Source organism: Triticum aestivum, chromosome 4B (assembly GCF_018294505.1).
Source record: "Triticum aestivum cultivar Chinese Spring chromosome 4B, IWGSC CS RefSeq v2.1, whole genome shotgun sequence".
In the NCBI taxonomy this organism is placed as follows: domain Eukaryota; kingdom Viridiplantae; phylum Streptophyta; class Magnoliopsida; order Poales; family Poaceae; genus Triticum; species Triticum aestivum.
In genome coordinates this window covers 660677281-660687104 of record NC_057804.1, presented here as the reverse complement: position 1 = coordinate 660687104, position 9824 = coordinate 660677281, and the positions used below count along the sequence as shown (strand labels likewise).

Genomic DNA, 9824 nt, shown 5'->3' with positions numbered 1-9824 from the left:
TTCTTATTACGTGTGGGTGCATTACGTATCTCCTTTTACGAAACTATCCACCCCAGACGTCTCGACAAAACAAGATGACGAGAGATCGACCGTTCTTATTATGTGTGGGTGCATTATGTATGTCCTTTATCGAAACAATCCACCCCAAACGTCTCGACAAAACAAGATGACGACCGTTCTTATTATGTGTGGGTGCATTACGTATCTCCTTTTACGAAACTATCCACCCTAGACGTCTCGACAAAGCACCCCGACCGCAAGCCGCCAATTGGCCGACCAACACCTATCATTGATCATTCAGAAAGTAAGTCGGTTAGTTGTCGGCCCTGAGACGCTCCCACTTTGTCGCCACCATAACTTGAACATGATGCCCAAAGATTAGGAGTTCCTCACCACCGACGTAATTAACCGATGTGAAAAGTAATAAGCCTAACATAGAAAGTATTCACCGCGGGACCACTAAAAGGAAATCAAAGGAAGAGGACGGACTGCCGCTTAAATTGTGGAAATGCAGGACAAGAGATAGAGGAGATATATATCTTGATACTATTAGTGATGAGAAAAGATATGACAATTGGCAGTGCAATTAAGAGGGGTGAGACCACGTTGCATGCCCAGGGCTGCCCTCCGCCATGAGGTTTGGCACTTTGCATTGCAACACACCTGCCACCTACCTGGCGTATCATCCTGGCTGGCCATGCATATAGATACATGAACACATAAATAACACACACCAACATATTACATCATCAACACCCAAACGCATAGGCATAGATACAAACTCCAGGAGATATATATAGGTGCATCTATCCTCTGACCTTGAGAAGAGAGGAGGAGGGGCGTGGAAGCGCAAGCAAGCGCAAACAAGACTGCAGTTTCCCTTTCATCATGGATGTATGTACAATGGATGCAAGCCTAACTACTTTCCTCTTTTCTTTTCTTTTCTGTTCACCTGTGGTGCACCATCAATCATGGATGGCTGATAGATGTACTTGTGTATGTATGTATATGTGCAGATTTCTCAGGAGGATGAGAGGGATCAGGGGCAAGACCATGACCATGTTATCGTGGTCGCCGGAGATCAAGGGGAAGGAGAAGGCGAGGAGACGACGAGGGATGGGTCGGTGGATTGGAACGGCAGGCCGTGCCTGAGAGCCAAATCTGGTGGATGGCCTGCCGGACTCCTCATCCTGCGTAAGTAGTAGCATACATATCTTCTTGCTTAGATTGGATTCATCCCGATTCCAAGAAAACTCTCACCGAATTAGCACAAATTATATGTTTCTCCTACGTACTATAAATGTACTGGTATAATTCAGAGATTTCTTTCGTAAATACGGCCGGTATCTTAATTACTCACTATATATACGTGATGACCACACAAGAGTAGTGGAGTGCTATCCTAAGCAGATCTGCCCTATATTTATTAGTTGTTAGTAGTTTTTTTGTTTGCTCTGGAGGAGGTATATGTATAGCCAAAACTAAAGTCAGACCTGCAACCACCGTGGGTTTGGCCTGGCATAACAAACATATGCACGTCACTCATGGATGCATGCAATAATATGCAGTCAACCAGGCGCTCGCGACGATGGCGGTGAACGGCGTGAGCATCAACCTGGTGACCTTCATGAGGGTGGTGATGCAGCTGGACAACGCCAACGCCGCCAAGCACGTGAGCAACTGGTCCGGCACCACCTACGTCTTCTCCATCGTCGGCGCCATCATCGCCGACTCCTACTGGGGAAGATACAAGTCCTGCATCATCTTCCAGCTCATCTTCCTCGCCGTAACTACTCTCCTTCTTCTTCTTGTACTTTCCTTTTTTAGTTTCCATGGCAGCTAGCTCGATCTCAGGCATTGTTGATATATGCACATACGTACTGATTGATTGACAGGGGCTGGTGGAGCTCTCCATATCCTCCTATTTCTTCCTGCACAACTTCAGCTGCAAATCGGAATCGGGTGACACCAAGACCTGCAGGACACCATCGGCAGCGGAGATAGCGATATTCTATGCCGCCATATACAAGATCGCGCTCGGGAACGGAGCCTACCAGCCCACAAACACGACGTTCGGCGCCGACCAGTTCGACGAGGAGCACACCAGGGAGAAGAGGTCCAAGACGGCCTTCTACGGCTACTTCTTCGTGGCCAACAACCTGGGCAGCCTGGTGGCCGTCACTTTTCTCACCTACATGGAGGACCAGGGGAGCTGGGCGGCCGCCTTCGTGATCTCGGCGGCGGCGGCTCTCCTCGGCCTCCTCCTGTTCGCCGCCGGGACCAAGAGGTTCAGGCACTTCATGCCCTGCGGGAACCCTGCCGCGACCGTGGGAAATGTCTTCGTCGCTGCGACGAAGAAGAGGCACCTCACCATCCCAGCCCAAGTGGAAAAACTGTATGAGTTGGATGGAACTCACAGCGTCAATGGGGGCAAGAAGATTGCACACACACCAGGATACAGGTAACCCAGCCCAATATACACTGCACTCTTGTTCTATACAAAAGATGGACTACACCTTGTATGTATTGCTCAAATGTTTCTGCCATGTACATAGTTATGTGGTGTGTTTGCTTTTTGCAGGTTTTTGGACAAGGCGGCGGTGATCGAGGACCCGTCCATCCTTCTACCGGGCGAGCAGCCAGCATCCAGGCCGCGGCATCTCTACACGGTCACCCAAGTGGAGCAAGTGAAATGCATCCTTCGACTCATTCCCATATGGCTCTGCAGCATCATCTACTCTACCACATACTCGCAGATGTCGTCGGTGTTCATCGAGCAAGCACAGGCCATGGACAACACCCTCAACAAGTTCACGATCCCCGCCGCGGGCATCGGCATCTTCGAGATCATCGGCGTGACATCGTTCGTCTTCATCTACACGTTCTGCATCGCCAAGCCGCTGTCGAGGCGCTCAAAGGAGCCCACCGAGCTGCAGAGGATGGGCATCGGGCTGGTGATATCGACGGCGGCGATGATCGCGGCGGCGCTGGTGGAGCGGCAGAGGCTGAAGCACGCGGAGCGGTACCGGCTGAGCGTGCTGTGGCAGATCCCGCAGTACCTGCTGATCGGGGCGTCGGAGGTGTTCATGTACGTGACCATGACGGAGTTCTTCAACGACCAGCTCCCGGACGGCATGCGGAGCCTCGGCAGCGCCATGTCGGGGGCGTCCATGTCGGCCGGGAGCTACGCCAACAGCCTGATCGTGTCGCTGGTGATGGCGGGCAGCCGCAGCGGGGGCCAAGCCGGGTGGATACCGCAGAACCTCAACCAGGGGCATGTGGACAGGTTCTTCTTCCTCATCGCCGCGCTCAACGCGGCCGACCTGGCCCTCCTCGTGCTGCTCGCCAAGAGGTACAGGGGGGTGGCGAAGCCCGCGGCGGCGGCGGTGGCGGCCGTCGGGCCGATCAAGTGAGCTTGCTGTGTGTGTATGCGTAGTAGAGTACATGTACAAGAATCATGCTATACACACGACAAGATTCGGACGAACCATAGACGATGGTTAAAATCCAGCCGGACATGTGTGCATACATTGAACACCAGCCCCTGGATTTTCATGTCGTGCATACATCGTGTACCAGGATCGTGCATGAAGCAGTTCGCATGTACAACCTGCACCTGGAACAGTAGTGCATGTACATCCTCCACCTGGGACAGTACACCAGGTGATGATAAATAAAGGCCATCCGGCTGCTGTCTTAGGGTTTACTTGTGTCAAGAACTTGCTACATATAGCCTCCTGGAAGGCTGGAACTGGAAGAGAACACAGCAACCAGGTGGTGAAAAAAATAAAGGCAATCTGAATGCCTGGATACTCTAGCTTTTTTTTTTATTGTTCATTGTTTCTGATATAGCTTACCACCCATGCCAAGTGGTACTCTAGCTTTTATCTATGAACTTGTGTCAGTGGTGGATGTGTACTTTGCTCGCTTTGCTTGCAGTAAGTATAGTAAGATCAAACTGCATATAGATAGATGGAAGTGAAGGAGCTATGCACATGGATTTCGTAAAAAAAATCAGAGGGTTGTAACTTTAGAGTATGAAATTGAGGTAAATTTGAAATTTGCATCAGTCACAACAAGGTCAACAGAACACCTGCATGAGGATTACTGGACGACGCCGGAGTCGTCATCCCGGAAATGCACGCGGCGGCGGCGGCCTCCCCGGGTGGCCGCTCGCCGTTCTCTCTCTGTGTTGCTCTCTCCTGATCTATCAGTAGGAGGAGGCCAGAAAAAGAAAAGGCACGAGGAAGCCCGGCAGGCTGGAAGGGCCGCATTCATTCATGGGCTTCGCACGAGGAGGCAATTCCGTCGCGTGGCGGCCCACTAATAAAGAATGGGAATTAATCCCCTCTCTCTCTCCCTTATCCGGCTCTCCTCTGCTCTGCCATGCCATGATGGCCTCCGCCTCCATGGCCACCTGCTTCTGCTGCTCCTCCTTCTCCCCACCCGACCTCGCCGCCGTCCATTCACCGCCATCTCCTCCCCCTTCTCGCCGTCACCGTCGCCGGAGGTGGAGCTGCACGGGCGGCACGTACGACCACAACCCGCTGCTACACCCACCCCCCGACCCGCGCTTCCCGCTGCGCCTCCCCGTGCAGGACGGCGGCGGCAGCAGCGGCAGCCGGCTCCGCATCTTCTCCGGCACGGCGAACCCGACGCTGGCGGAGGAGATCGCCTGCTACCTCGGGCTCGAGCTGGGGCGGATCAAGATCAAGCGGTTCGCGGACGGGGAGCTGTACGTGCAGCTGCAGGAGAGCGTGCGCGGGAGCGACGTGTTCCTGGTGCAGCCCACCTGCCCGCCGGCGAACGAGAACCTCATGGAGCTGCTCATCATGGTGGACGCCTGCCGCCGCGCCTCCGCCAAGACCATCACCGCCGTCGTGCCCTACTTCGGCTACGCGCGCGCCGACCGCAAGATGCAGGGCCGCGAGTCCATCGCCGCCAAGCTCGTCGCCAACCTCATCACGGAGGCCGGGGCGCACCGCGTGCTCGCCTGCGACCTCCACTCCGGCCAGTCCATCGGCTACTTCGACATCCCGGTGGACCACGTCCACGGCCAGCCCGTCATCCTCGACTACCTCGCCAGCAAGACCATCTGCCCCAGCGACGTCGTCGTCGTCTCGCCCGACGTCGGGGGCGTCGCCAGGGCGCGCGCCTTCGCCAAGAAGCTCTCCGACGCGCCCCTCGCCATCGTCGACAAGCGGCGGCTGGGCCACAACCAGGCGGAGGTGATGAACCTCATCGGCGACGTGAGGGGGAAGGTGGCCGTGATGGTGGACGACATGATCGACACGGCCGGGACGATGCACAAGGGCGCCGAGCTGCTGCACAGGGAGGGGGCCAGGGCGGTGTACGCCTGCAGCACCCACGCCGTGCTCAGCCCGCCCGCCGTCGAGAGGCTCTCCGGCGGCCTCTTCCAGGAGGTGATCATCACCAACACCGTCCCGGTGCCGCCGGACCAGCGCTTCCCGCAGCTCACCGTGCTCTCCGTCGCCAACCTCCTCGGCGAGACCATCTGGCGCGTCCACGACGACTGCTCCGTCAGCAGCATCTTCCAATGAATCATCATCTCACTACATTCATCATACTTATACATCATCTTACTACAACATCTCTTCTGTTTTGTTCTTCAGAGGGCAGAGGCAAAACCACCCGACATTCATCGACATCGCTAACTAATAATGCTGACATAAATAAGATCCCTATGTTGATCATCGTGTCATCTACACACACTCATCAAAGATGTATTCACCGTGATTGGATGGATTGATTGGTTGATTGATTACATGAAAGGATTAGTTGCTCCTTTGCTAGTTGAAGAACAATGCTCCTTGTCTCTGCTGCTGCTGATGCTGCTGCCACATATTTCTTCAGCAAGTTTGATGGCGCCGACGCTGCCGCTCCTTGCCTTCCCTGCTGCGCCTTGCATCTTCTTAATCTTGCCGCTCAGCGACCCGCTGGCTGCAACAACATAACATCCGGTGACTATCTTACCGGTGCACACACATATTCATCGAAAATAAGAAGCAGCAGCGGCAAATGTTGTGGCAGGAAGCAGCAAAGGCATTCAGTAAAATTGCTACCGATTGATACTTCTAATCCATGAAGAATGGTGCAGGGAGGGGGGATGTCTGTACCTTGCCACTCTAAGACAACTTTGGCCTCTCCCTTGATCACTTTTGGATACTGGTCTATGCGAGAATCTTCCAGTAGCAACTCTTCCACCTGTGCCAAGATACAAGTTCAGTAACGAAAACGAAAATTAGTTCGATCGCCATATACGGAGAGTGTCATGCAAGTTCAATAAGGAAAAAGTAAAATGGGTTTGATTGCCGTATATGGAGAGTACCAATGTCTGGCCTTTGATAGTAACAATTATAAATCACACACAAAAAAAAACAGTAACTCCGTGCAACTTTCCATCATTAAAATTGGATAGTGCTAACCAATATAAATCAGCGGATGCATAATTAAGCGGCATATCAGATATGTTGTTACAGAAATACCTTCTTCCACAACAAAGTGTTCCGTCTCTCTCGGGTAGACAGTAGATGATCACGCAACCAGGAGGTGACCACCCAAGGCTCGCATTCAGAGTTGCCAATCTTAGCACTTATGGCATTATCTTCAAGGATCTCACATACCTATAAAATTTCAATACAAGTCATAAAAAGCAGGGAAAATGTAAATGCAACAGTAAATAATTCCCCCCAAAAAAACTTTGGATACACAACAAAACTGTACACGTCTCTCCACTTCACCACCCCCTCACGCAGTCACACGTGAGGGATGGGTGCTAGAGGAGCAGGTGGAGGAAGTGCTAGTAATTGCACCAAAATGAATGCTGGCACTATAGCCACTCAATCAAACAAGATCAGAAATCAGATAAAGGTTATAGCACGTACATTCTCTATTTTGTTATTTATCAATCCACATAAATTTAACTTGCTCATAGCGGTGAGTTGAAGTATCCTTGTTTCAAATAGCGTGTTGCAGAAGCATAGGAGCAGAGAGTTTCCATGTCGGATTGAGGATAGTGATAACGTAGTTGGAGCAATACGCTTGGATATATCAGTAGAAATCCAAATTCAAAAAAATCAAATTTGATTGAAATGGTTTATATCAAGTCCTGGATTAATGATTCAAAATATGCAACAAAGGAATCATATAGAACTCTGAAATGTATTAGTACTGGGGCACCGCAGGTTGTAGCAGGCAATGAGAGCGCTGAGAGATAAAACCGTACAAACTACCAGGCAGTAAACTACTACAGGCGGCCGTTGTGTAGAGGTCATTGTCCTGTGTCCGCTATTTCACGGATATAGTGGCAGTGGGGATAAATCAGATAATTTAAAAACAACGACCCGCAGCCTACCGTGTTTACCAATAGTACATGGCACTGCACAACATACTGCATTTACCAATAACACATTGCATTGCATCATTGTAATGCAGACATCTGGAACAGATGATACTTCATGGAATAAACCCCTGAAGGAATGAAAAAGCAGAGTAAGAAAATCACACCTGCTCATATATTTGCTCGGCTCTCTTTGACAATGCCCGTCTCTGGTAAATGCTCCACAGAATACGGAGCAGTGCTGCAGACTAAGGTTTTATCATCATTTGAACTGCGTTTAAGTGGATCCTTCTAAGACAGTAATGTTACAAACATACCAAGACACAGGAGGTGATCACGAAGACGATATTGCTAGAGATCCATTGACGAGCTTGACAAGACAGTGGCCTATGAAGCTCCGCGGCCAGCTCTGGACATTTAAACGCTTGGACTCTAAACGGAAGAAAATTAGAGTGAGTTCCCAGCAACTGCCAAGGTATCTAATAACATGTACCACATTGAGGGCAAAAGAGGTTGTGATGACGCATACTTGTCATAAGTCGACGTTGTCTCCAAGAAGCCGTGTGCGCTCTGCAGCACCCTCTCTTTTACGACTCTGATTCTATCGTCGCTTAGGCGGGCGGCATCCTTGGATAACAGCTCGTCAGCCATACTTGAGATGTCATGTTGTTGGAACTGAAAGTGAGATAACAGGATTACTATGTGATGATGGTTATAACTGTTCTGAAGAAGTGAGTAGTTCAATAGGCAATACCAGGATCTTGCCGGGCTGGCCGCACAGCACACGGGCGTGTTCATCGCAGATTCTGTGCTGGAGCAACTCTGACTGCAAGTAGGTTGTGTAGAGGTTAATGATAATGTGTATAATCATGTGGATGTGGATGTAGGCAAGAGAAATGGGGTCAGGTTAGGTCAGGGCAGCAGGGCAGTACGATCTTGTTGGCGGTGTGGGTGAGCAGGCCGTCCTCCACGCACACCCTGCCGCGTCTCTTGAACCCCTCGACGCACCGCAGCTCGCCGTCGACGCACCGGCCGTTCTCCGGGCAGGGCTCGCACGAATCTGCACAAGCAAACACAGCACAAGATTAACAAAGGGATTTGCTTCTCATGGTAAGTAATTGAACTTGAACCAAGCAAAGGGGGGTTCTTTTTCTGAGCTCGAGCAAGGGGGAATCGACGGCTCACCGTAGGCGGCGGAATAGGGGTCGTCGGAGTCGCAGAAGGGGGCGGGGCGGCGGTTGAGGACGCTGCAGGCGGCAGCGACGGCGGCGGCGATGGCGAGCACGGCGAGCAGGCGGAGCAGGTCGTGGATTCCGGCGGGGAAGAGGCCCGGCGGCGGCTCGGCCCACCGCGGCTCCGGCCGGCTCCTCCCCGTCCGCCGCGCCATGCTCCGCTCCGTCCTCCCTCTTCTGTCTTCTCCCCCTCCTCCTCCGGCCTTTTCCCCCCTTGGCGGGCCGCTGCAGGGCCCATCTGACCTGAGGCCTGAGATCAAACCCACCGCAGAGCCCAAATAGCCCGTCGTTCTCGCTGTCACTCTGTCTCGCCTGCTCCTCAGATCGGATGGATCCGTCGGCGTCGGCGTCGCTGGTGGTGCGGAGCCCGCGGCAGACGGTGAGCCTGCTGCGGAGCCGGCGGCCGCAGTTCGGTCGGCCGGAGCGGGAGCGGAACCCGCCTCGGCGGGGGAGGGAGGCGTCGGGGCCCAAGCCGTCGGAGGTGTACGGGTTCGTGGGGTCCATCACCGTGGTGACGGCGACGGCGGTGTACCTGGCGTGGGCCTACGCGCCGGAGCCGGCCCTCCGGTCGCTGGGCATCACCTACTACCCCACCAAGTACTGGGCGCTGGCCGTGCCGTCGCTCGCCATGGTCGCCCTCGCCCTCTCCCTCCTCGCCTACCTCGGCTCCAACTTCGTCGCCACCCCTCCCCCCACCTCCTTCTCCACCATCTTCGGTAACCACTTTCTCCGGCGACATTGATTGATGCGCTCAATTTGTAGTTAGTTTGCTCACCTTTCATCCACTTGTTGTTGCTCATTTGATCATTTACATCCATCCAGACGAGTACAGCCGCGAACGCCCCGGCGCCGCCGCCGCGGTTCATGTGGATGCCGCGACGGCGCAAGGAGATGAGGAGGAAGAAGAAGCGGAGAGGCCGATCGAGCCCATTTCGGACATCAGCATCCATCACATCAACAACCTCATGTTTGGTGATCACTGACGACCCGCTCGCATCAAAATTCAGTTCCATTCCCCGCCGTCGCGACGATTTTTCTGTAACTATGATAGTAGCTGATAGTGCAGTAATGCTGTTCTTCTTCTTACAGTGCTTGCTCGCCAAATTCTGTTAAAGAAATATTTGCCTTGTCTTAGTATACTGTGATTTCTCAGCAAGAAAGTTCTTGAGCTTCTTCTTGGGTCTATACATAGCCCAGTGGTGGATAAATGAATTGGTCCAAGAATGGGGATT

The 9824-nt window shown here is 52.9% G+C and overlaps 4 protein-coding genes across 4 annotated transcripts; 3 read left to right on the top strand and 1 right to left on the bottom strand.

Moving 5' to 3' along the window:
- The first annotated feature begins 833 nt into the window (after nucleotides 1-833).
- Nucleotides 834-3752, top strand: LOC123093983 (protein NRT1/ PTR FAMILY 7.3-like). Its single transcript, XM_044516048.1, has 5 exons — nucleotides 834-894; nucleotides 1017-1194; nucleotides 1569-1786; nucleotides 1896-2461; nucleotides 2582-3752. The coding sequence occupies exons 1-5, from the start codon at nucleotides 889-891 to the stop codon at nucleotides 3411-3413; spliced, it is 1800 nt and encodes a 599-aa protein (XP_044371983.1). The 5' UTR covers nucleotides 834-888; the 3' UTR covers nucleotides 3414-3752.
- A 772-nt stretch (nucleotides 3753-4524) lies between these two features.
- On the top strand, nucleotides 4525-5561 carry LOC123093984 (ribose-phosphate pyrophosphokinase 1; the record flags this gene model as incomplete). Its single annotated transcript, XM_044516049.1, is given in 1 exon segment — nucleotides 4525-5561. A coding segment is annotated over 1 exon segment (1037 nt), but the record flags the coding sequence as incomplete, so codon positions are not given.
- On the bottom strand, nucleotides 5559-8841 carry LOC123093985 (uncharacterized). Its single transcript, XM_044516050.1, has 9 exons — nucleotides 8546-8841; nucleotides 8293-8420; nucleotides 8115-8186; nucleotides 7890-8035; nucleotides 7678-7792; nucleotides 7528-7608; nucleotides 6507-6644; nucleotides 6138-6225; nucleotides 5559-5961 (listed from the first exon to the last, which is right to left on the bottom strand). Exons 1-9 carry the CDS (start codon nucleotides 8745-8747, stop codon nucleotides 5783-5785), a joined length of 1149 nt encoding a protein of 382 aa, XP_044371985.1. The 5' UTR covers nucleotides 8748-8841; the 3' UTR covers nucleotides 5559-5782.
- LOC123093990 (phosphatidylinositol N-acetylglucosaminyltransferase subunit P) lies at nucleotides 8272-9724 on the top strand. Its single transcript, XM_044516055.1, has 3 exons — nucleotides 8272-8470; nucleotides 8916-9308; nucleotides 9415-9724. The coding sequence occupies exons 2-3, from the start codon at nucleotides 8921-8923 to the stop codon at nucleotides 9573-9575; spliced, it is 549 nt and encodes a 182-aa protein (XP_044371990.1). The 5' UTR covers nucleotides 8272-8470; nucleotides 8916-8920; the 3' UTR covers nucleotides 9576-9724.
- The last annotated feature ends 100 nt before the right edge of the window (nucleotides 9725-9824 follow it).

What these genes read in the sequence shown, in the direction of transcription:
- LOC123093990 (XM_044516055.1), top strand. Translation starts at nt 8,921, where the DNA reads ATGGATCCGTCGGCGTCGGCGTCGCTGGTGGTGCGGAGCCCGCGGCAG. An exon ending in CTCCTTCTCCACCATCTTCG is followed by an intron (nt 9,309 to 9,414) that starts GTAACCACTTTC and finishes ACATCCATCCAG; the next exon opens with ACGAGTACAGCCGCGAACGC.
- LOC123093983 (XM_044516048.1), top strand. An exon ending in TGCCGGACTCCTCATCCTGC is followed by an intron (nt 1,195 to 1,568) that starts GTAAGTAGTAGC and finishes AATAATATGCAG; the next exon opens with TCAACCAGGCGCTCGCGACG. An exon ending in GCACACACACCAGGATACAG is followed by an intron (nt 2,462 to 2,581) that starts GTAACCCAGCCC and finishes TGCTTTTTGCAG; the next exon opens with GTTTTTGGACAAGGCGGCGG.
- LOC123093985 (XM_044516050.1), bottom strand. Translation starts at nt 8,747, where the DNA reads ATGGCGCGGCGGACGGGGAGGAGCCGGCCGGAGCCGCGGTGGGCCGAG. An exon ending in CCCCTATTCCGCCGCCTACG is followed by an intron (nt 8,421 to 8,545) that starts GTGAGCCGTCGA and finishes TTGCTTGTGCAG; the next exon opens with ATTCGTGCGAGCCCTGCCCG. An exon ending in GCCAGCCCGGCAAGATCCTG is followed by an intron (nt 8,036 to 8,114) that starts GTATTGCCTATT and finishes TCTCACTTTCAG; the next exon opens with TTCCAACAACATGACATCTC.